At 35.0% G+C, this 26,264-nt stretch overlaps 2 protein-coding genes across 5 annotated transcripts; one reads left to right on the plus strand and one right to left on the minus strand.

The window, feature by feature from the left end:
* Positions 1-475: 475 nt before the first annotated feature.
* il17rel (interleukin 17 receptor E-like) lies at positions 476-13,405 on the minus strand. The gene is made up of 18 exons (XM_051884894.1): positions 13,044-13,405; positions 12,201-12,228; positions 11,977-12,117; positions 9,765-9,871; positions 9,213-9,327; positions 9,023-9,067; positions 8,778-8,920; positions 8,618-8,689; positions 8,476-8,530; positions 5,773-5,933; positions 5,622-5,666; positions 5,021-5,078; positions 3,330-3,481; positions 2,954-3,019; positions 2,794-2,851; positions 1,504-1,626; positions 1,069-1,118; positions 476-896 (listed from the first exon to the last, which is right to left on the minus strand). Exons 1-18 carry the CDS (start codon positions 13,146-13,148, stop codon positions 888-890), a joined length of 1,533 nt encoding a protein of 510 aa, XP_051740854.1. The 5' UTR covers positions 13,149-13,405; the 3' UTR covers positions 476-887.
* Positions 13,406-16,119: 2,714 nt separating this feature from the next.
* On the plus strand, positions 16,120-25,590 carry ube2q2 (ubiquitin-conjugating enzyme E2Q family member 2). 4 transcript variants are annotated; one of them, XM_051883309.1, is made up of 13 exons: positions 16,120-16,413; positions 17,785-17,889; positions 19,193-19,315; positions 19,429-19,485; positions 19,587-19,742; positions 20,010-20,094; positions 20,443-20,503; positions 20,602-20,692; positions 20,804-20,862; positions 22,507-22,555; positions 22,652-22,747; positions 22,831-22,897; positions 22,996-25,590. In XM_051883309.1, exons 1-13 carry the CDS (start codon positions 16,255-16,257, stop codon positions 23,025-23,027), a joined length of 1,140 nt encoding a protein of 379 aa, XP_051739269.1. In that variant the 5' UTR covers positions 16,120-16,254; the 3' UTR covers positions 23,028-25,590. The 4 variants fall into 4 exon arrangements, with proteins under 4 accessions (XP_051739269.1, XP_051739271.1, XP_051739270.1 ...); XM_051883311.1 differs by having other exon boundaries at positions 16,121-16,413; positions 19,587-19,727; XM_051883310.1 differs by having other exon boundaries at positions 16,121-16,413; positions 19,590-19,742.
* The last annotated feature ends 674 nt before the right edge of the window (positions 25,591-26,264 follow it).

Here is a 26,264-nt window from a genome sequence, read left to right on the forward strand (position 1 = left end):
CCACATACCACGCATTGAGCTAAACCCTGTGAACTCTAGGTATGATCAAAAAAATGCTCCATTTATGCTCATAAAAACAAAATGGAAGTGAGATGGACAATGGTGGCATCTCCCCAAAACTGAATTTGTCCTATATCTGTGATTGAACTGTATTGTTTGGGCTCTACTCTGTCCTTCAGGAATGTTTTCATCAGCAAACCCCAGAGCTGATTCTGCCCGGCCCCTCCCATCGGCACAGAGCCACACCATCCAAGAATGTAATCCAGTATCTCTGCATCCTCAGGGTCAGAGAAAAGTGTGTCATTTATAAACAAACGACGACACAGGCAACACAGGAACATATGCAGTCGCAAGAGTTTCTGTGGCAATGAACCGACATACAGGGTTACACAAGTGTCTGTAAGCTGACCACACATTTGTGACCTACTTACAAGCCTTACGTGATAGAAATATCAACATGAGAAGCAAAAACTCATTCACACTGCTGACACGTACATTCATTTGTGAGCGACACTGCCCTCTGCTGTACAAAAGTGGTAGCAAACAAATTTGATTATGCAAAGCAGAAAATACAACAGGAAACAATTAGCGTCACACAATATTGTTCTTACATACATTTTACATACAAAAGTTTTTTTTGGCATTCTAATACATTGTGTGTTATGAAGTCTAAAAGCAGCTTTTGCATTATTGAAAACAGAACAAATGTATTTAAATACATACATAACTCAAATGTTACAACTTTAATGTGTGCTTCAGACAAGATATGCAAATTATGCTAAAGCTTCAGTCCTTACAGTAAAAAAAAAAAATGAAACTTTAAGACATGTATGCTTTATTGAGAACTGTCCCACAATCCACATCCTCACTTGCTGCGCAGACATGCGTCACTGGTTCTGTTAAAAGGAACATAAGACTTGTGTAGGTAAAAGGATTTCATATGTAAATATTGTCCATGTGTCAGGGGGCTCATGCCTGATCATGCCAGGGATGTCATGAATCATATGATTGTAATCATAGATAATAAAATACCATGCATATGATATCCATCATTCTTTGTTAACCTACCGTTCCCTGACATGTGAGTTTCGTCCACACTTTTCTCTTCTCATCCCCATCTATACAACCAGAAACAAACAGAAATCAAAATAAACCACAAGATATTTCCAGGAAAATCTGACAGTATAGCAACTGGAATCTACCAACCAGTATATCAAAGATTTTCATCTTTTGCAACACGTCCACACCCAAATCATTTCTAAAGCGTATATGCAGGTTTGAAACTGGTAGGTCTACTATTGTTTGACTTGATTTGAAGCCTTCAGTCTATCGTTTGCTTTTAATTATTACTCTTAATTTCAGAGGTAAGGGTCGTTAAATTAGAATGTACTGTTCTGTTGCAGATTCTTTCATCTCAAACCCAACGTGTACTGTTACCAACAACAATCTAACCATTTCCTTCAAGCCAGCGGCAACAGGTGTGTCAAAGCACTGTCAGTTTACCTTTGATTGTCAATCTACCAAACAAGGCAGCTGCAAGGATCACTGTCAGAAAAATGACTGCAGGCAGTAAGATCTTCTCAGTGTCCTGAATGTGACTTCTCTCCGGGTCACGGCACCAATTTACTGTGATTAAAAAACAAAATGCATATCCTTAATAGCTTGTGGTGTTGTGTAAACAGTGGTGATAAAGTAAAACTAAAAAGTGAAACACATCACTACTATCAGTGACACTACTAACTACATTTTCATTAGCTTGACACTAGTTTAGCTGTTTTCAAAATAATGTCTAGTGAAAAGCTAAATTGCAAATTCCTACATGGCTACATAGCTACATGGAACTAAAGGTGCAGTGTGTAAATTTTAGCGGCTTCTAGCGGCGAGGTTGCAAATTGCTCAGTCCACTGCTCACCCCTCCTTTTCAAAGCACATAGAGAAGCTACGGTGGCTGACACAGGACAAAGATGTCATCATCTGAGACAGCAGAGAGTAGCCAGTCAAGCAATGAGGTTTCTTTTTACTTAGAACGGTCTTTGCTTCTAATAAACCAACCGACTACTATTACTACTACTTCTTCTCCTTCGTGCATATTCAACGTAGTGACGATGCAAGCTGCCTCTAAAAACTCCAGTGAAGAAGAAGAACAACAACAACATAGTGACAAAACGCGCTCTGTAGAGCAGTTTGTCCATTTAGGGCTACTGTAGAAACATGCCGGCGCAAAATGGCGACTTAACATGTAAGGGGACCCGCGGTGTATGTAGATAGAAATGGCTCATTCTATGGTAATAAAAACATAACTGTTTATTATGTAAAGTCTTTAAACACCACTGAAAGCATAGTTATGCATATTATATTGCATTTCTGTCTCCTAAAATTTACACACTGCACACTGCAAAGGGGTCATGACATGAGAAATCAAATTTGTCTTGATCTTTTGACATATAAGTGGTCTTTGTAAAACATCCTGCAAGTTTTATAGCTTAAAGCATCCTCCACATTATAAACAAAGCATTTATTCAATCAAGATCCAAAAATAGCTTAGTTAAAAATAGTTTTGATATTGTGGGATCTTTGACGTCACCCAGGCACATACATTTGCATGACTGCCTCCAGAGCAAGACATCAAAAAATAGTTATACATCATCACATCAGGAACAAGTGGATGCTTTATTTTTAATGGTGTCATTGATAACGTCAGAGGATTATATGTTTGTTCAGAGAATTGACTGCAGGTTGTTTTGTAAACGAGGCCTAGGTGCTTCATCACCATTATAGGCTACATGTACTTACAACACTGCGAGTCGCACTGAAGTACAGGGACTGAAAAGTGCACATCTACCCTCTGGACCTTTTAAACAGGAAAACATGAAACAATTCACATCAATAAATTATAAATGACATCAATCCAACAAGTTCTGTCAACACTGTTACTCTCCTTTTTTAGCCTTACCTGGATGCAAACACACACTTCACATGCATTTTTAGACAAGTTGAAAACTGTGCGCTTCATTTTGTCCTAGAAAACAAATAAGAACTGGCGTGACATCAAACAAGCTTAAACAAGACTGCCCTTGTGCTATGAGTTTTCCTTAGAACAGACCCTTTTATTTCTCATGTCATCAGGTACAAACCAGGTGAAAAGTTTTACTTTGACAAGGGGAATAGCCTTCAATGAAAGCCTTAAGGCATGGTTTACTAAGATGAATTGGAGAGTACCGAAAAACAAAATGATGAAACAGAAAAAATCTGCATGACATCATGTACATTTGCTCTCAAGTTATTATAACTGATCCTACATGCTGATAATCCTGCTAATGTTTCCTTACCACAGAAAGGGTTTGGGACTTGTTCCCCTCGATTTGTTTGCACTGAGAGGACGGTTTCATCTCACAGACTGAAACTGAGAAGTTGGCTTTGACCCATGTTGATATCTCTGCCCACTGCTGACCATTTTTGGATGTCATCTTTGCTGTCCAGACTTGTCAGATAAAACATTAAAGTCATTTAGCCCTCATACAGTGTGTAACACAAACAAACTGCTTGTTAAAGGTGTCACAGCTAACAGGGAATGTTCTCAGTACGTTTTCTCAACGTTATGGGCCCTATCATACATCTGGCGCAATGTGGCGCGAGGCGCGACGCAAGTGTTTTTTGCTAGTTTCAGCCTGATGCAGTTATTATTTTCACGCCCTGTGCCATGTTGTGTAAATAGCAAATGCACTTGCGCCCATCTGTTCACCCATGGGCGTGCTGGTCTGAAAACGAGGTGTGTTCAGGTGCATTGTTGGCGTGTTGCTATTTTGAGGCAACTGAAAACGACTGTGCCATTGACCAACAAAAACCTGTGCTGTTTTCGAAATCACCCCCTATACCCTCATTCACTGTTCCCTACATTAGTCCACTAATATAGTCCACTAGAAGGAGTGAATGAAAACGAGTGAGTGAATTTGGACAGCGAGTGCACCAGAAGGGCTGTCGCTTTTGCATGGTTTGTGCTTGCTGTTTAATAATCATTTGAATCTTGGCAAACTGGCAGCTCCAATAGTAATGAAAAAAATTATGTCATGAAAACTAGCATGTATAAACCTTAATTAAACAATTTAATAATCAAGTAAAAAAGAATTTATACCTGATATTACGCTGTTGCCACATTGGGAAGTTGATGGATGGAAGATTCAGCTGCGGACACCATCTTCTGGTCAGACGCAGGAATTCATTCGGTGCACGGCGCGACTCTCACAGTGCATTATGGGTATTCTCTAGCCGTTGAGTGTACATCAGTTGTACACTCGTTATTTCGGTGCATTGTGGGATTGAATGAGTGCACTCAGTAATGTTCACTATGGTTTCGGACACCACTACAAATAGCTGTCCCCTCAAATAGTGCCCTATTTAAAGGTATAGGAGGCAATTTCGGACACAGCCCTGGTCTAAAGTCAATGGCACTACATTTTTTTTTGTTATTTAAAGTTAGTAATATGCGCCTATAAGTGGGTGCATAACGCGCACAAGGGACACGCAGCAGCACACAAACATTTTTAAATATTAAAAATAAAAGGATTCCTCTCTGGAGAAGCGTTTAACTATTTTATCCGTCGTTAAACTAGCAAAAGACCATTTTTTCCATCATTAAACTAGCAAAAGAGGATTCGGACACGCCCTAAGTGCACCTGCGCCATGCGCTTCAGATCATGCGCTTATAGGGCCCAATGAGGAAACATTTTCCAGTAACATTAAAAGAACATTCATGGAACATTTTCAACACATTTTGCTTGGACGTTCATCTAACATTTTTAAAAAATGACTTCTTGTTTCAGAACATTCAGAGAACATTCAAAAGTAATGTTCCCAAAATGTTCGCAAAATGCTAAAATTTAATGTTTGCATGTTCGCATAACCAAGAAAAAATTTTAACTTTTAAAAAAATGGACTTTTTGAATGTTAACTAAATGGGAACATTAGCAAAACATTCTTTATAACTAAATATTTTTGTTAGCTGTGGTAGTGCTAGGTATACCTGAGAAATTCCCTTTGGCAAAAGGACATTTAATCCATGTCCCTGCTTCAGTGGTAAACTATAAAAGAAAAAAATAACTGTGAATTCTGAATCAACCCAAACATCTACAAAGGAACAGTTCACCCAAAAAATTAAAATTCTGTCTTCATGCCTAAACAACTCATGTGGTAAATCCGAAGTCGTTTGAAGTCATTTGATAGTTTTTGTTTCAGGAACAGACCATAATATAATTATTGTTGTTTTTCATTTAAATTCACAGAAAACTTATAGATATGTAGCTAGATAGCTATGAATACGATTACCATAATCTTTAAAGCTAATTGTAATATAGTGCGAGAACAATATGGATATAGCGCAGTAGTCATATGGACAACTTTTATAATGCTTTTATGGTGCTTTTTGTCATTTTCGTAACATGACAGCTCTAGTCCCCATCCACTTTCATTGTATGTTATAGAGCAGCAGGGACATTCTGCTACATTTCTCCTTTTGTTTTCCACGGAAGAATAAAAATCATGCGTTTAGGATCATGAGGATGAGTAAATGATGACAGAATTTTCATTTCAGGATGAAAGAAAATAAGCAATAAAAAACATTCAACCTTCGTGCAAAGCGTAGGGTGTGGATCCACAGAAGAGAATATCACCTGAGGTAAAAGCAGTAAGAAATGATGAAAGGGTCCCTGACAATCAGCAGCTGTAACTGCAGATGTAAAATAATGGAACAAAGGATTACAGTGGAAGAGAACATACTTTTTGCCCCTCTGAATGAAAAACATTTCCGAGATCTCGGCAGCCTTTTACTCCATCTACATGGCATAGAGAAACTGAGACTTTGACAGGACACAGTGGCTCCCATATCAGCTCCTCCATATTGAGGTCATAGGTTATCCCAGACCACAGTTCTTCTAAATCTGTTACAGAAGACAAATGTGAGTTTTAAAATCCCAATTATAATATTCAAAATCATGATTTACAAGGCAGTCTCTCTTGTCCATAGTGATTTACAGTTTTCTTGATTGCTAACACCCTATAACTGAAACTCAAACCATTCATTCAGTTTGTTCAGTTCATCTTCACATTCGAGTTTTATGCAAAACTTAACATAAAATGCTCTAATTCTGCTCAGGTTTAAACATGTTCTCATTCAGAAGACACAAGTACAGACACAGATAATTAACTCAAGCATCACAATGTGAACACAAATAACACACATTTATCTATGAGTGAACATTGTGAAGCAAAACTGATGACAGACTAATTAGAATCTCAAGTTAATATAAATAGGTGATTATAGTCTAGAGACTCTGCAGAAGATGCAAAACACGAGTGCAACAATTAAACACGCCCGTCCAGCGTGTTTACATAGAAAAACAATGGAAAAGTAGCGCAGAGGAATGTAAAAACACGTTCTATGTGAACGGCTCATAACACTGGTGGAGAAATAACGAATAACGAGGTAGGGAGAGAAAGAAGAAGAGGAAATGAAAAGAAAAACAAAGGGGAAGGACTCAAAGAACATTTGATCCTGATGAAATATGAAGCACTCTACTACACTCTAAAAAATGCTGGGTTAAAAACAACCCAAGTTGGGTTGAAAATGGACAAACCCAGCGATTGGGTTGTTTTAACCCAATGAATGGGTTATTTTAACCCAGCGATTGGGTTACATGTTTGCCCAACCTGCTGGGTTAAAATAACCCATTCATTAGGTTAAAACAACCCATTCATTGGGTTAAAACAACCCAATCGCTTGTTTTGTCCATTTTCAACCCAACTTAGGCACGACATGAAATGGAGTGCCTGCAACCCTTTCAGCCGTGACTTATTCACGATACAGCGCTAGCCTGGAGTACTTTATTGCTTTTATAAACGGTTACCACACAATACAAATATTAAAGCCAGAAATATGTATCAATGCAACTTTCATGAAGTAAACTTTTTCAAAAAGCCTTCCTTCTGCCGGAAAAAATAGTCCATGACTGTGAACAGCAACATAAGTAACATTTTCACGCCATTAGATGGCGGCAAAGACAGTCTTTATGAGTGTGTCAGTCAGTAGCGAAGACTTTTACATTGAAAAGACTGAATTGTTTTGAAAACGGAACAAGACGCAACTGACAAATGCTTTGACTAGTGCTGTCAGTCATGGGAAAACCCCTTAAATGTTAAAAGGACAAGATAATACATCAGACATTTAAACACATTTAAACATAGGACTGACCTGAAGGAAAATGCTAAATCTGTTGCTAAGGGTGTTGTGTAGTGATACACAGAACCGTTGGGTGAAGCAGTCATAGCCGTATATTATTGTGAATAAAACACAGCTATTGACCAATCAGAATCAAGGACAGGAACTAACTGTTTTATAAAGGGTTTTTATACTACTTACACATACAGTATAATTACAGTACAGTACTTTAGATAAGAGAACTTTCACTGTTCTTGTGTTCAGTAAATACTGTAGCACGTTCTACAACCTCAAACTCGTAACTGTCAAATTGATTTGTAGCTTAAGTACTACTTAAGCCCAAAGTATACTTCAACTGTGCTCAGAACGGAGAATGATGTATACCCAGGCCTTTACATGTACTGTATTTTTGCAGAACTAAGAGGCGACTGCCTAGGGGAGGTGGACAAAGTCTTTTGTCAAAGGACGAATGAACTGCTATAGTACTGTAAATATAGTCATTGCCAAAATGCATTTCGGCTGATGGTGCTGGTGATGGTGATGCTGATTTTATTTATTTATTTATTTTACTGACAGTATAATGTATTTTGTTGCGTACCAAGTTAATATTCAATTCTTTGGAATTTTAACTTTTCTATTGCTTTTCATCTACTCTAAGATCACTTTACTGTAGTGTAAGGAAAAAAACTTTTCTTAAAGATCATTTGTATCTGCGCCCTTCAATATATGTTAATACTGTAAAAGACAATGACCTGCATGATTCCTCATTCTCAATTAGAGAAGATAGTTTGAAAGAGTTTTTTGGACCCCAATGACTTTCAATGTAAGGATGAAAACATTCTTCAAACTGTCTTTGTTTGTGTTCTGCGGAATAAAGAAACTGCTACAGGTTTGAAATGTAATGAGGGTGAGGAAATGATGGTGATCAATCTAAGTGCTTTAGCTTCACATACAGGACCCCTGGCAAACTAGCAATTTGGATTAGAAATAAGTACTCCCTTTACAAATATGAGCAAGTGCTAACTAGTATATAAAATCTGATACAGATACAACACAACCAAGTGCAAACAAACAAGCCAATGCAACATTTTTTTTTTAATTCAGGTGTTGGTGAAAGAGGTCTTGAGGCGGGTCAGAGGATTAACTTAGATGTTGCCACTTGCTATAAAGTTTTAGGTTACCTCACAAAACATTTTTATGGTGTAAAGTGAAAAATTTAAAACATCTAGGAGTTAAATGACCTCTGTTTTGAATATTGTACTCACTGTTTTTGAATGGACACACTTGAACTCTTCGAGCATCTACTTTGGCAGGCCAACCCTGAGAAAAAAAAGACAGTGGAAATCAACAGTTCCTTTTCTAACAGTCAGATTTTGCACATTCAAAACATAAATCAAGCTTCCATACCTCAATGCACAAACAGGGTAATGCTTTGGAATACTGAAGCGTTATGCTTCTCTGTAGATGCTGTGGTTTTATCTGAAACACAATTCAAAACACAAGGGTAAAATGTCAATGGAAAAGTCTTTGAAGAACTTCAAAGGGAAAGTATGCTAGTTCTTCTTACCGTTCTGTGTGGCCCTTCCCCTGCACAGATGATACTGCGTTTACGACAGAGCCTGAGATTGTAATCTGTGTCCTCAGGAGCATCATTCACTTTCACTGTTAATGTATTCCTGTCTTTATCTACAGTGTATGCCAGCTTCCCAGCTACAACAAAACAGCAAAACAGTTAAGACTTTACATACTGACATATCTGTCTGTCTATCTATATATCTATCTATCTATCGACGTCATATTAATGAAACTTACTGATGCACTCTGCAATTGCGTCTCTGATACCTTCATGACTGCATTCTGTCAATAAAAAGAAAAGGGCAATAGATACTGTTATTCATGTCATGTGTGGCTACATTATATATAGCCTGCTGATTATATATAGACTGCAAAATAAGGAGGAAGTTCAGCTGGGTAGAAACATAAATAAACACAATACTGATACCGGGAACAAGGTGTCTTTGTGACCACATGGCCTTACAGTAGTTGGGAATCGTTTTGAGAGTCACGAACATATGCTGTCCAGGTCTAACAGGAACACACTTAAACTGCACATCAACCTAGAAGTATAAATAGATATACAATATCTGACAATCAAGGTAGGAGATTATAGTATCTATGTTACAATGACAGATTTATGGCATTGATAAAATGCTCAGTTGTTATGCTAGATGTGTATTTGTAGCTTAAAGGGATAGTTCACCCAAAAATTGTTATCATTTACTCAAGTTTTCCCAAATCTGTATGAGCTTCTTTCTTTTGTTGAATATATTTTGAAGAATGTTAGTAACCAGACAGTTGACGGCACCCATTGACTTCCATAGTAGGAAAAAAAATATAATGGAAGCCAATGGGTGCCGTCAACTGTTTGGTTACTAACATTCTTCAAAATTTCTTCTTTTGTGTTCAACAGAAGAAAGAGACTCATACAGGTTTGAGGGTGAGTAAATGATGGGTGAATTTTTGGGTGAATTATCCCTTGTTTATAATACTGTACCTGTTTTCCTGTGGCGTTTTCTCTGCCAACTCTGCCAAAAGTATACATCTGGCAATGTCCTATCATCCCTGCAGAATCGGTACACACTAAAACTCCACGGATATCACCTGGAAAACAGGTCAAAACTTTACAAGAACCTTATTTTTTTTCATTTTCATCCATTTTAGGTGCCGCAAAGTGCTGACATCATTTTGCAGTTTTTCCTTCAATTAACATTTGAGGTTAAATCAACAAGGTAGTAACTATTCTGGCACTTTGTGGTTAGTTATTGTTAGACGTTTCAGATTATAAGGTATTTAATTAATAACTTATTTTTGTGAAAGAAGTTGTTTTTAAAAGATGGAGTTGTGCTAAGAAGCAATGCTGTGTCAATGATTTACCACAGTGTATGTTTTTAACGCAGTGATGTAAGCATGACTCATTCAGCCTAAGTAATTACACAGCAATCTTGAACTTTTTCAGCAGAACACTTCATTGAACCCTGAAAATTCTGGGGTAAGTTGTCACAATGCTAAATTTCAGCTAAAATGAGTCAGTCAAACAATTATGAAACAATTTGTGAAACATACAAATACAAACATATAAAATATAAAAATATCATCCAAAAAAAAAAAAAAAAAAAAAGAAGTACTGTATATCAAATTTAAAATGAAAATTAGCCCAAGCTTTACTCACCCTCAAGCCATCCTAGGTGTATATGACTTTCTTCTTTCTGATGAACACAATCGGAGTTACGTATATTAATAAATATCCTGACGAGTTTAAAGCTGAAGAAAGTGCATCCATCCATCATAAACCTACTCCACATGGCTCTGGGGGGTTAAGAAAGACTTTCTGAAGCAATGCGTTTGTGTAAGAAAATATCCTTATTTAACAAGTTATTAAGTAAAATATCTAGCTTCCGTATTCAACTTACGGAAAAAGTGTAAAACTCTCGCTTATGCTGTGTCCTACGCTTTCCCTATTCAACTTATGGAAAAAAAGATTAACTGTAGTGAGTCACTCAACGGCAGTTCCGTTTTTTCCGTAAGTTGAAAATGGAAGGCGGTCTCGTGGAAGCTAGATATTTTACTTCATAACTTGTTAAATATGGATATTTTTTTACACAAACGCATCGCTTCACTTCAGAAGGCCTTTATTAACCCCCTGAGCCGTGTGGAGTACGTTTATGATGGATGGATGCACTTTCTTCCGCTCATACTCGTGAACCCAGTTCACTGCCATTATAAAGCTTGGACTAGTGGACTAGTGTTGTCAAAAGCAGTGGCGTGCACTTGATCGCTAAAGTGAAAGTGCCCTTTGCGGTCGCATCGTGGTGCCCCCGCATTCCCATTTCTGCCCCCCGGAACGCGATTTCTACCGCGGGAGAAACCCACAACGCCCCCTACTTTCACTTTCTTTGGCAGCGCAAAATCAAACATAGCCTGAATGTCTGAACATAAAACTCGCTCTTCAGACCTTTTACAACAAGTGTCAGTTGCTTGTAACATCAGGAGATAACATGAAGTTATTATTAAAGAGAAATGGTCTCTTTCCTGCTCGTGTCCCACATCCCTCTCGAAACGCAGAGCGGTAGGCTATATGACGTATCTTTGTGTGGAAATAAAAAAACGAATGTTTTTTAGAATAATACTTCACTTTCTTATTATTTAGGTTACCATTATTTACTGATATTTATTTCATAGTTTTACAGGCTGTAGTGTGTCGTTTCACTGACGGAATAGCTAAAATAAACATGCATGTCTGTCACAAAATGGACATTTGAGCATTTGTTTATTTATTTTTTTATATTTCAAAATTTATTTGAGGTATATATACACACACATGCTCCGAATATTTATATGTATGAGTACCATAATATTTAATATGTCTTTAAAATAGGCTAGTTAAATAAAATCGTAAAATAGAACCGTAAAATTTTAATGGTATTGGTACCGACTACTGGAATTTTGGTACCGTGACAACACTAGCTTGGACGCGTCAGGATATTTATTAATATATCTACGATTGTGTTCATCAGAAAGAAGAAAGTCACATACACCTAGGATGGCTTGAGGGTGATTTTCATTTAAAAGTGAACTAATCCTTTAAACCATTGTTTTGGCCAACAAATATAGTAATTAATACATTTTATATTTATTACATTTAAAACATGTACCACATCAAAAGCATTTTATTCATACATTATTAATGTGACATGAATCATACACACCAGTAACATTTACTGATGTTGCAATTCTGAGCTGGAGTGAACATTTCCTCTCTTCACATGCCAAAACAGTAGACAATGTCACATTACTGAACACGGCGCTGTTAAAAGGCTGATCTCTGCAGTGAAACGCTGACAGTGGAGCTACAAGATATAGAATATGTTAGTGCGATAGATAGATAGATAGACAGATAGATAGATAGATAGATAGATAGATAGATACTCACAGTAAGCTCTGGATTTACACTGCAGACCCTGTTTGAAGAGATCAAAATGATTTGACGTTATTTAAAATACTACGCTGAGTGACAATAGTGTAAACTACTTTCCCATTTATGGTTCTGAAAATGCTTTAACAGGAAATGTTAAAGTACTGTAAGGATAGTGAAACAAGGGGTTTCCCACTCACTCCTGACACTTATAGGAAGTTCCTGGTTAGATAGAGCAAATATATCACAGCTGTCAGGCAAATGAGTTTAGTCTAGTGTATCCTCATATCCAGTTACAATAATAAAAAGAATATTAACTTTGCCTGTCCGATGACCTGGATGAATGGGAGTGGGTTGTTTTGGTATCAGTCTTACAGAAGCAGACATACGCAAAGTCTGCTATACTAGAAGACTGCGACTAATGCTTCTTTAATAGGCTATATTGCACAACACGGAAGGTTTTGTTGTTACAGATGAGATCATATTTTTGTGACTCATAATTAAATGCCACTCAACCCATTACTCTTTTCTGTCATAACACAGCAATAGTTCTTATAAATAAGCACTGGCATAATTCAGTTAAATATTAATATATGATTGAAATATAATTGAGATATAATTGATCCTGAAATCGCACTGACTCAGTTAAATGGCAACCTAGACATAATTCCAGCATACTGATATTACATTTTTAACAATCAAATTATTACTGCAGCAATGTTCAACTCAAATAATGTCAAGGTAATATCAAGTAAAACAAAAAAGAGGAACTAAATAAATCACTAAATTGATACAAAACAAACAAATAAGCAAACACTCTAAATCACGTTATTATATTATATAAACATGTAACTGACAAACCTCAGAACAGCTCCAATCACAGTCCTGGTTCCTCTCAATTGTGTTCATGTGGACCTTGTGGTTCTGGAGGATGAGGGGCAGAAGAAGAAGCTGAAGACATTTCATGTTTGGTCAGTGTTGGCGCGCAGACGCTCCTGTACAAACTTGCTTTGTTGCTGTGAATGACTTGTAGTCACAGTATGCTTTGAAAATCAAACGGGCATTGACATATAGAGGAAATTGCCCCCGCCCACTAAAAACCTAATAATTAGAAGAAGAAAAAAGTAGCGCAGCTTCAAAAGTTGCTCATCTCTGTATCACTCAGAGCTCGCTCGCGCGCACTCTTTCTTTCTCTCTCTCTCTCTCTCTCTCTCTCTCTCTCGACCCCAAGCTAATTCGATCATAATGCCAATTTAGAAAGAAATATCTATAAAAGCAATGAAAACTCTAAATAAACATCGCTCTCTGTGGCATTTACTAGTTCACAACGCTCAATTACAGTTTTAGACAGGTGCTTGTAAATTTATATATATATATGTGTGTGTGTGTGTGTGTGTGTGTGTGTGTGTGTGTCTGAAATAAAGTAACGTTCTGTAGAAACTGTCCAAACTATACAGTTCTGTAGAAACTATATTCGCCGCTAGATGGAGACAAATAAGTTGTTCAGACATGTTCTAATTTGTTACACTTTTAATTTAAGTTTAAGTTATGTTATAATATTTGATAGTTATAATATTTGATAATATTTTCTTCTATTATACAGATGTTTTTATTATTGTTTTATGTATATATGCTTTGGCAATATTGTATTATCTACAGTCATGCAAATAAAGCAATTTTGAATTTGAATTTGAACAAAAAGCCACAGCAGACACGCCTTACGGAAACAAGCGTGAATTTAGACATTTGGATTTCCCACAAAAATACCAGAGTTATTAGATCAGTCAAAATATGCAGATGATTTTGATTACAGCATATCATAGATGTGAAACATTTAATAATAATTATTGTTGTTGTTGTTGTTTATTAAATTATTTTATATGCTATATGCTAGTGCAAGGTGATGATCAAATGGGTTACTGTTGGTTCTTATTCTAGCAGACCATCCTAAAAAATAATAAAAAATCATAATTTTAATTTTAATATAGATTTATTATTATTATTATTATTGACACTAAGATATTATGTTTATTAATTATTACTAACACTTACTAAGATATTATATGTTTAATGTAGCCTATTATTATTATTATTATTATTATTATTATTATTTACTTAATTATTACATTATTTTATATAATAGATAGTGCAAGGTGATGATCAAATGGGTTACTGTTGGTTTCTATTCAAATTATTTCTGGTTGACCATCCTAAAAAAATTAATCATAATCATAATTTTAATTTTACTATATATTTTTTATTTATTATTAGTATTATTATTGACACTTATTAAGATATCATTATATGTTTATTATTATTATTATTAATATTATTATTATTAACACTTACTAAGATGTTATAATATATGTTTAAAGTCTTATTATTATTATTTACTTATTTATTAAATTATTTTATATGATAGATATTATTATTATTATTAACACCTACTAAGATATTGTTTAATGTATTATTGTTATTATTATTATTATTTACTTATTTATTAAATTATTTTATATGATAGATATTATTATTATTTACTTATTTATTAAATTATTTTATATGATAGATATTATTATTATTATTAACACTTACTAAGATATTGTTTAATGTATTATTGTTATTATTATTATTTACTTATTTATTAAGTTATTTTATATGATAGATATTATTATTATTATTATTATTAACACTTACTAAGATATATGTTTAATGTATTATTGTTATTATTATTATTTACTTATTTATTAAATTATTTTATATGATAGATATTATTATTATTATTATTAGCACTTACTAAGATATTATATGTTTAATGTATTAGTGTTATTATTATTATTATTTATTTATTAAATTATTTTATATGATAGATAGTGCAAAGTGATAATCAAATGGGTTACTGTTGGTCCTATTCAAATTATTTCTAGTAGACCATCCTAACAAAAAATAAATCATAATCATAATTTTCATTTTAATACTTTTACTGTGTATAGATTATTATTATTTATTATTATTATTATTGACACTTACTATGATATTATTATTATTAACACTTAGCCTACTAAGATATTATAATATATGTTTAATGTATTATTATTTACTTATTTATTAAATTATTTTATATGATAGATAGTGCAAAGTGATAATCAAATGGGTTACTGTTGGTCCTATTCAAATTATTTCTAGTAGACCATCCTAACAAAAAATAAATCATAATCATAATTTTCATTTTAATACTTTTACTGTGTATAGATTATTATTATTATTATTATTTATTATTATTATTGACACTTACTATATTATTATTATTATTATTATTAACACTTAGCCTACTAAGATATTATAATATATGTTTAATGTATTATTATTTACTTATTTATTAAATTATTTTATATGATAGATAGTGCAAGGTGATGATCAAATGGGTTACTGTTGGTTCCTATTCAAATTATTTATAGTCGACCATCATAAAAAAATAATAAATCATAATCGCAATTTTAATTTTAATATAGATTTATTTATTTATTTATTATTATTGACATTAAGATATCATTTATTATTATTATTACTAATACTCACTAAGATATTATATGTTTAATGTATTATTACTATTATTATTTACTTATTTATTTATTTGCTAGATAGTGCAAGGTGATGATCAAATGGGTTACTCTTGGTTCCTATTCAAATTATTTCTGGTTGACGATCCTGAAAAATAAATACATTAATAATATAGATTTTTTATTTATTATTATTATTATTAATTTAGGATGGTTGACCAGAAAAACATGACATTCATGTGAGTATGAAACAAAACCAACAGCCTCCCATGTTTATCCTGATCACCCCTTCCACTCTCTGTCTGGCCCCTCTCACATTATTTCTTGGCGGGCGTTGTTTGCTGGTCTCTCCCCTGCCTTCAGTGCGCCTCTCCCCACCCCCTCTTTGTTGTTTCTCTCCTCCAGCCTCCGCTGCGCGCACACACACACACTCGCTCCCTAGGATCAGCTGCGCGCTCGCAGTATCCGTGCGTCCCTTCCCCCCGCGGCCTGGCTGCTGATGAGATGAGTGGAAGATGTCGGTGTCGGGGCTGAAGGCCGAATTAAAGTTCCTGGAGTCAATCTTTGACCCAAACCATGAGCGATTCAGAATAATCGACTGGAAGCCCGATGAACTGAGCTGCCAGTTCAATGTGACAGGAGAAAAGCTGCTGATTATTCACTGCAATATCACGGTAAGATTCATCAGCCTTGTGTAGCTTACATGCGAACAAGACAAGGCCGAGTGAAATAACACCACCACAACAACAACCCCCTTTTGACTCTGTTACAGCCATTATAATGCGAATAAAAGCATTTAGACCGATCAGAATCGATTATATCCTCAAACGGATGTCAAAATAACAGCTAAACAAGTACACACTCCTAGCACGAGCTACATTTAGCCTGCTAGTTGATTAGCTAACAAAGTTAACTGCGTTGACTCTCGCTGTAACTGTTAGCTAAACAAACTCGCCAGCAAATATTCAGGTTTGTTTGATCATATGAAACATGAGCTAGTTAAATAAAACGGATAGTTCTTTTATTCCGCGTCAGTGGGATTTTGCAGTTAAGTTACGTTAGTTGCCAGATAATTAGCTTGTGTGCTAATTTAGCAAAAATGATACATTAGCTAGCAAAACGACGTTTTGGACAATGTTTTTGTTTTTTTGGTCTTGCTAGGCTGACTTTGAGATGCTATTTTGAAATATATACGGCGTAATGAAACCATTTTATTTGTGTAAACAGTTAGTTATAATGTTGGCTATCTAATTTAGGAATAATTAGCTGATTTGTCGAAGTTCTTCATTTAGCGAGGCCTGTTAAGAAATGCGTAGATTTAAAATGATCCAACTCTATATGCAGTTAAATCTATCGTGATTTGTTGTAATATAATTTGTATCGTAATTTCTCATTGCTATTATGATTGCTAACGTTGTGTGCTAGCGATATTAGCGCATTTCCAAACTTAATAATATGAGCGATTCCTGCCATTTTCACAGCTTTTTAGAGGACACAATCTGCACGTATGTTGAGTGTATATTAAGTCTGCTAGATTATCAAGAGTTGTTGTCATAACGTACACTATGAAAACACGCTGCAAAGCGACGCCACTGCAGTGCAACTGGCGGCTGTTTTGGTGTTATTGAGGCCAGTTAGTTTTCTGAGCTTATCTTTTGATGTGTGAGGTGCTGTAAGGTCAGTGTGTGGTCCTGACAAGCAGAAGCAAATCACGTCGCCATCATTTTGGCTCTCCAATGATGGGAGGAGATTTCTAAGTAGTGGATGGGAACATAATGTTCACATGATTTTACATGGACCACAGGAACATCAACATTAGCTCTGACTCACACCCACTGCACAGATCTGCTGTGGTCTCTTCTGGTTGTTCAATAAGAGAGAGAACCTGCAGAGTTTGATTCATTGGTTTGGCAGCTGTTGATGTGGCTGCTTGTCATGCAAGTGGCTGAATGGATCCGGCCAGACTTCAGTAACCTTGTGAAAGGACAAAGGGTTTTGATGCAATTAGGAAGATGCTGATGTTGTAACTCTTGATATTTTTGTAGGAGTCTTACCCTTCAACCCCACCAATATGGTTCGTTGATTCAGATGATCCAAGTCTGACTGAAGTCCTTGAACGCCTAGAGGATGTCAGAAAAGGCAATACTTTGGTAAGGAGGTGTTTCATCTACCTGAGATGGGATCATCAAAATGCAATGATAAATAAGTATTTTAATGTACATTACTGTTTAAACGTTGTGGGTCAGTAGGTTTTTTGTTCTATTTTTTTGAAAGAAATTATTACTTTTATTCAGCAAAGATGCATTAAATTGACAAGTGACAGACTTTTACATTGTTACAAAAAATCTATTTCAAATGCACTTCTATTCATCTGAATCCTGAAAAACAAATATGTCACGTTTCCACAAAAATATTAAGTAGCACAGCTGTTTTCAACATTGATAATAATAAGAAATGTTTCACCAAATCAGCATGTTAGAATGATTTCTGAAAGATCATGTGACACTGATGCTGAAAATTCAGCTTTACATCACAGGAATAAATTACATTTTTTAAAATGTATTAAAATAGAAAACAGTTATTTTAAATTGTAATAATATTTCACAATATTATTAAGCAAATAAATGCAGCCTTGGTGAGCATTTGAGACTTCTTTCAAAAAACATTAAATCTTAAATATTTTAGTCAAAATTGATCATTTTGATTGCAAGGGAAACTACTATTTTCAACTATTATTTTCACATTTGTCCAGATCTATTAATTTATTCCAAAAATACATTAAACATGCCATACATACATGTAGTGACCTGAAATCCTCTCTATGATGAACATGTTTTTAATTTTTAAAAAACTGTCAGGTTGATGGAACTCTTGATATCATAGAAATATAAAACATGGATATTTGAAAACATTTGTGAAAATATTAAAATGTCTACACAGGTGGAATGGAAGTTTGTCAAATTCATATGAAACCAACAAGAATAGAGTACATTTCCAAGAACTTGGAACGTTATTTTTAACATATCTTTTAGCAGGGCTCAACGCTAAGGATTTTTTCTTGGCCAGTGGATCAAATTTTTACTTGCCCTGCCAAAATTTTCACTGGCCCTTCCACAAAACAATTTATTATGAAGTAACATGTTTTCATTGTTTATGACCTGCTATGTAACCTTAGGGTTATGACACCAAAAAATACTAGCCTAAGTAAAATGCATTTTATAATATTGTTAAAGATGAGTAATTAAATAAGAACAAATAATCAAATTTCAAGCAGTAGCACAAATAAATACAAAACAACAAACATAAATGAAATAATCAGTGCTTCTCAGGATTTTCAGAAAGGTTTAACAATAGTTTTCAGATACAGAAATTGAATCAAGTGGGTAAAAAGTTGGGCAGTTTTTGTCAAATAAAGTTACTCACCATTTGTTACCACTTTTTCTTCTTATGCAGCTCCTACAGCAGCTGAAAAGGCTGATCTGTGATTTATGCCGACTCTATAACCTGCCCCAGCATCCTGATGTGGAGATGCTGGATCAGCCACTTCCTGCTGGACCCATCAGTCAAGACAAGAAGGTAGCCCAAAACAGCACAGACCTACATAGACTTCTTACACTCCTTCCTTTTCCACTGTTCTTAAGGTATGTGAGCTGATGCAAATTTTTGTTTCATGTTCTTGTTGTTCCCAGCATGGAACAACAGATGAAGTGACATCAGAAGAAGAGGAGGAAGAGGAAATGGCAGAGGTATTGAGCTTTGGGGGATGCGATGTTTTCTTTATGATTCCGGTTATGACAAAAAAGACTAGTTGATACCTAACACGTTCTTTTGTTTGTTGCTGTGGCAGCAGGATATTGAAGATCTAGACCACTATGACATGAAAGAGGAACCGGTTGATGGGAAAAAGTCAGAGGATGATGGCATCGAGAAGGAGAATCTGGCCATTCTGGAGAAAATCCGCAAGAACCAGAGGCAGGACCACTTGAACGTAAGTGTCCATTCGGTAAGGTACCTTTTTTATATAACTTTGGGGTTGGGTGGAGCACTTTTAAAAAAGCAGCTAATTTGATTTGGTTAATAGCAGTGACTACTAGATCCTCTCCTTATGTGTAATATAATGCACTATAGCAAATGATTTGGTTTATTTACAAGTAAGGTCAGCTTTTTCTGTTTGCAAATGCTGTCAATTATCCACTGGAGAATAATTTGAAAGATTGCACCTTGTAGTGGTGTTATATGTTCCCTAAATGCTACTTTGTTGGTCTCTTAGGGTGCGGTGTCTGGTTCAGTTCAGGCCTCTGACCGCCTCATGAAGGAACTCAGGGAGATCTATAGATCACAGAGTTATAAGACAGGTAATTTTGGTTTTGCAGTACAGAAATGACATTTCCATGTGTCTGTTCCAAACCTTTATACTGCCTACGTAGGCTGTTGCCTTTTAAGGGAACATTTTACCTGTAATAGAACCTCATAAACGGCTAATTTGGAATGGTTCCCTTTTCTGCGATTGACTTCTCCATAAAATGTTATCTTATCTTGGAATTTGGCCACATTTTAAGTAGCTTCACTTTCGAACGTCAAGAGTGCACATGTGATGCCTTAAAATGGTTTTGGAACATGTCTGAGTTTCAGTTAGTTTTATTTTGTTTCAGGATGCAGGACTGCTACAGATCTGTTTTGTTTACTCTTCCATTCTGTTCCAGGTATCTATTCAGTGGAGTTAGTCAATGATAGCCTGTATGAGTGGCATGTCAAGTTAAGGACGTAAGTGTGGTTGCACAACGTATGAAATAACTAATAGGTTGATGATGGTTTAAGTGTTCAGATCATTAATGTGTAAAATCATTCTCCTGTGTTTTAAGGGTTGATCCAGACAGTCCGTTACACAGTGACTTGCAGGTTTTGAAGGAAAAAGAAGGCATGGACTACATTCTGCTCAATTTCTCTTATAAAGTTAGTGTTGTTTCGTTTCTTTGTTGTACAAAAAAATACAGATTGAAGATAATTTGATTGAAAGGCGAGATTATGCAACTGAAGTTTTGTTTTCTTTGTTTCTGATGGCAGGATAACTTTCCTTTTGATCCTCCCTTTGTACGGGTTGTGTCTCCTGTCCTGTCTGGAGGGTGAGCACGAGAACTTTTTTCTAGTAAATAACTCCGTCAAACTGGCCTGTCTGTGCTAGTGTTAATATGGTAACACTTTACAATAAGGTTCATTAGTTAACATGAACTAATAATGAACTGCACTTCTACAGCATTTATTAATCTTTAATGATAATTTCAACATTTACTAATACATTATTAAAATCTTGTTAACATTAGTTATTGTACTGTGAACTAACATGAACAAACAATGAACAACTGTATTTTCAATAACTAATGTTAACGAAGATTAGTACATACAGTAAGAAATGTATTGCTCATGATTAGTCCATGTTAGTTAATACATTAATTAATGTTTAACTAATGAACCTTATTGTAAAGTGTTTACATTTAAAGATGTGCATATATATATATATATATATATATATATATATATATATATATATATATATATATATATATATATATATATATATATATAATTATATACACACACACACAGAGCTGGGTAGATTACTCACAAATTGTAATTGGTTACTGATTACATGACAAAAATTGTAGTTAGTAACGTAATCCATTACATTACATATTTAATGCAATATAATGTGATTACTTTTGGATTACTTTTTACCTAACTTGTTTATCACATTGATTTGAGTAGAATAATCTTGTACCGTATTGATATAAAAATACAAAGAGAAAGAAAATGTATTCCATTCTTTATCAACAACATGAAGTGCATTAAATATTACATTATGTCAGGGTTTCCCAGACTGGGGTTAATGATGGAACTGCAGGGGTTCATGAGTTTAATGAAAAGCTATTAAGTTATTTAATCAAATTTTTTTTAAATTAAAATAATTTTAAAATAAAAATGATAAAAATAAAACACCAAGAAAGATTTAAAAAAAAAAAAAATTGTTTGTTTGCCTGCATGTCATGTGACCATTAACCGACATCAGAGAACCGTGAACTTAATTTTATTGTTTATTATTATTTTTATTGACAATTTTATTATTTACCTAACTTACAAATTAAAATCTCAGGGGATACTTTAAGTAAATATATTAGGTTAAAGCAATTTCAGCTGGAAAAAAAGTGAAAATATGAAATTACGTGAATTTGTACATTTTAATGTGTTTGAAAGACAAAAGCCTCCCAAAGACATTAATACATGGTTAAACAACTCACTGAAACTGAAATTCAAATAATAGTGTTAATCAGGAGTTGATTAGATATGCATTGTTGCAATATTGAGAAAACACTTGTTAAAAGTGAAATGATTTCTGTAAATCCAGCGATCAAATACTGTGTGGGTCTCAGTTTTCAGTAATAGGCAATTTCTGTGTGTCCAATTCCACAAACCTGGAAGACCTTCTGAACGTATTCAAGCAGTAGGCGTTTTTAGAAAGGAAAATTTAAAAGATAAAAAAGTAGTAGGGAGAATCAATAAATTATGAATATTTGACTGCCGTTGTTAAGATAAACACTTAAGTATGTTAAAACAGCCTTAAGGTTTTTAAATTATAAATTCATGTTGTCTTTCATGTTTTTTTTGTTTGTTTTTTTTTTGCATCAATTCATTTAACACATGTAATTTGTATATTAAAACCACTGTTTTTAAATAATTAAAATTAATTTATTAAAAATGTTTTTTTCATCTAGCTATGTTCTTGGAGGAGGAGCCTTGTGTATGGAGCTACTTACAAAACAGGTATGAATCCTCTAAATTCTCTTAAGGTTTGCACATGGAAGTAATAAAATAAAACTGAAACAATAAAATAAAATTAATCTGTGCTGTTGATCATAGGGCTGGAGCAGTGCCTACTCAATAGAGTCAGTCATCATGCAAATCAACGCCACCTTAGTCAAAGGGAAAGCCAGAGTGCAGTTTGGAGCAAATAAGGTTTGTCTGGCCTCCTCATGATCAGAAACAAAAACTATTTCCTTGCAGAAATGTTGACCCTTCTTCCCTTTTGTTTTGTGCAGAATCAATACAATCTTGCCAGAGCACAACAGTCATACAAATCATTGGTTCAGATTCATGAAAAGAATGGTAGGTGAAGAAACTATAAAATGAGCTACAGAATTGATGCACTTTGAACTGTTCTCAGATGTTTTTTGTTTTTTTTTCTGATGTTTTTTTAAATCTAGGCTGGTACACACCTCCTAAAGAAGATGGCTAGTAGACGCATTGATCCGCTTGCACACTGCAAACATGGGATATCTGGTCAAACCTTTGCTTTATTTTACTAATGTTTTTTTGAGACCTCGTGTAAGTGGAAACCATCAGGGGAAACGTTCACCCTCTCGCTGTCTGGAATGCTCGGAAATTTGCATTGTCCTTTATCTTCTGCAAGGCTGGACTCTTTGACCATATCCCATGATGTCTGGATCTCTCATGCTCTCTTTCTCTCTCTCATTTATTCTTTTCTATACTGATGGGACTTTCAGAGCCTTGGTACTAATAAGGCATCTAACATGGCGTTTCAAAATGGTCTGATCAGAGAAAGACGTGTTTTTCTTTTTTTTTTTTCCTCTTGTTTTTGTTGCTTCCTCCTCACTTTTACTGGAGCATGGCTCTGTTCAGGATTATTACATAGATGGAGATGCTCAATGAAGATGCTGGATCTGATCCTCTCTGTCTGCTTTTAAAGGACGTTCTTATGGCCATGGACTTTAAATGGTGGTTTACTGAACTTAAAACAGGATATGGATGCAACTAGAGACAATGTGAAGACAATGTGCCACTGCTCTTGTATCTATAGACATTTCCCCCCTCATGCATCTGAGTTAACATGTACTGGTACATTTAATGCTGATGTTGTTGAAGAATCATTATTTGCCACAATTATATGTGCAAGCTTCTTAAGCAACCCTAATATTAATGATAATGGCGAGGACGAGAGGAAGGAGCACTTATACGACTCTAGCTCCAGATCTCGTTTTTCAACTAAGGATGAATTCCACTCCGTTTCCTTACGCTCGCTTTTAGCATGTGGCTGATCTGACCAATAATGGACAAATACAAGCTTTGGCTTTGAAAGGCGAAGCGAAACTTGCCGTCGCTCCATAGTTGAACAGAGCTCCACTTGTATACTTGTAAATGGATTTGAGGCGTCTTAAATGTGGTGTTTATGTGAAGTGGGGGAATTATCCATGAGTTGTTTTCACATGAGGACTTTTGGACTCGAATTGGGGGGAAAAGGTTGATGTTTCTCAAAATAATAGGGGTAATATCTTAAAAATTGTATTTATATAAGTGATATGAACATAACTTTTTGATTTTTTTTTTTTTTTTTTTTCTCCCCCACCCTTAATTGTCATATCCTGTTTTGAAAGATGTTCATAATTTCTGCTCCATTAAAAAACAGCTGTTACAGATTGAGACATTTGAGGTTTACATTTCTAATGGACCTCTCATGATCAGCAGTACTTAATGTCAATTTTATTTTGTGAGCATCGATGGATTAAAATCTTCAAGAGCGCATATATAATACTTTTCTCATAGCACAACACTACAAGAGCACTGTTTCTTTCCATGCCCGATGGACAATTCATACAAAACTCAAGGCATTGTTTATTTTACCTCTTGGATTTTAACGTCCAGTAAAAAAGTCTTAAGAATGGTCAATGTTTTAATATTAACGGCAAAAGAGGACTTGTCAAAATACACCATACCTCCCTACTTTTTTGTCTTTGTTTTGGAGTGTATTATAAAACTGGCTGTCGAAGGCTCGCATATGTGAGAGCGTCTCGCAGTTTCCATTAAAAACTCAGGAAAATCCATTCTGTTAGAAAACGCTTTTTCGGTCCTTTTGCTCTACCTATCCACTTCAAGGACTTACTTTAGTTCCCGAAAGCAAAGAAAAGGATTATTTAAACAGCTTCCTGTGGCCTCTATTTAGTATTTTATGATGGGGCTTGGTTTCATCGTAAGAAGTGTTAAAAGGTGAATCGCGATTGGACGACTCTGGCTATAAAAATGCATCAGATTTCTATTATGTTTACTGAATTTGAGTGCTCAGTCAAATGTAAGTTTTATGTTTTTGTTGTTGTTTCTCACCCCTCTGACTTCAACTTTCCCAGTTGTAAATATTTTGGGTTTAGTATTTGCACAGAATGTTGTGATTGTGCCTCTTGGATCAGTCCTGAGTTTGAACTTCCATAACAGACAGGCTCTTGGATATGTATTATCTTGAACATGGATGCAAATGTAATCTTTTACTCCAATCACATGTAAATGTAATTCAAGAGAGCCATTGCAGCAGGAGTGTCTTGAGTAACTCAAGTGTCTGCTTTGCAAGTTATTGCTGCTGTCTTGTTTCAGAGATGAGCTCGGTCGTGGGTTTTCATCGGTGAGATTTGAAAAGGCAGATCTTTTTCGACTGATGTTCCTTTTTGGGGGTTATTCATCTCAGAAGTACATCTGCATTCTCTCAAGAGTTGTTGACCTGGGCTTGTCCGCATTGACCAAGATTTCTGTAACTGATTAGTCTTTCTTGTTTCCTTGTCCGAACAGTAATGACTTGTTTGTTTTTTTGTTTTCACACCGAACGTGAACCTCGCAGTAACTAATAACAAAACTCGTCTCTGGTGCCATTTCATGGAATGGTTCTTGAAGCTCACACTGTTGGCATGCTTTCTGGGTTTTTTTGTTAGTTTTTTTTCCATTACAAGAGAATTTTGACCATGTACAGTATATTTGTAAACTTGCATCAAGTTTATGAATAAAGAATTTTACGAGGAGCCTTGTTGGGGTATCTGTGAGTGATCTGGTTGATGCATCCGAGAACTTAAATTTTCATTAAAGGCACAATATGTAAAATTCTTGGATTAAAATATTCAAAAACCACTAAAACAGTGTTATATATTTTGTTGACTTGTGTACTTACATTATCCCAAATGTTTCCAACAATGAGAAATAGCCAGTTTTACGACCCGTGTCATTGCGTCGCCTATTAATGATGTCATATCTGTGTTACCCTTCGATTTCTGGTTCAGTAGAAACCATGGAAACACCAAAGACGCTTAAATATTTTGTTTTATTAGACAGGTGAGCAACTGTTTGGATACATTTATCAACAGAAAACTAATTATGTAGCTCAACACGGATAGTCTTATTGTTTGAATCTTGTTTTCTCTTGATTTACTGCGAGTACCATGTTTGTACACAAAGTAAATCAGACAACCCTATTTTGTCAAGTGGCTAACATAGCATAACCAGAAAGCGCTTTATTTGTAGGAGCAGTAATACAGCATTTTCTCCATTATACAATGTTTTAAAATGAATTGAATGCCATTTAGCAACAGTCATCCAGCTTTTATTAATATGATATTCTAATATCAACAAGTGTCTCATACCAGCCATCGAGCGAACGCACAGAGTAACGTTCAACATACTCAAATGTATTTTTAGTATG

This window comes from Ctenopharyngodon idella, chromosome 24, assembly GCF_019924925.1.
Source record: "Ctenopharyngodon idella isolate HZGC_01 chromosome 24, HZGC01, whole genome shotgun sequence".
NCBI classification, from domain to species: domain Eukaryota; kingdom Metazoa; phylum Chordata; class Actinopteri; order Cypriniformes; family Xenocyprididae; genus Ctenopharyngodon; species Ctenopharyngodon idella.

Coding starts and splice junctions, on each gene's coding strand:
- il17rel (XM_051884894.1), bottom strand. CDS start 13,148: ATGAAATGTCTTCAGCTTCTTCTTCTGCCCCTCATCCTCCAGAACCAC. Junction 5,079..5,621: donor ACCCTACGCTTTGCACGAAG/GTTGAATGTTTT, acceptor TTTCTTTTATAG/TTTACCACTGAAGCAGGGAC. Junction 1,627..2,793: donor TCAGTGCGACTCGCAGTGTT/GTAAGTACATGT, acceptor TTTTAATCACAG/TAAATTGGTGCCGTGACCCG.
- ube2q2 (XM_051883309.1), top strand. CDS start 16,255: ATGTCGGTGTCGGGGCTGAAGGCCGAATTAAAGTTCCTGGAGTCAATC. Junction 19,486..19,586: donor AGGAAGAGGAAATGGCAGAG/GTATTGAGCTTT, acceptor TTGCTGTGGCAG/CAGGATATTGAAGATCTAGA. Junction 22,898..22,995: donor TCAGATTCATGAAAAGAATG/GTAGGTGAAGAA, acceptor TTTTAAATCTAG/GCTGGTACACACCTCCTAAA.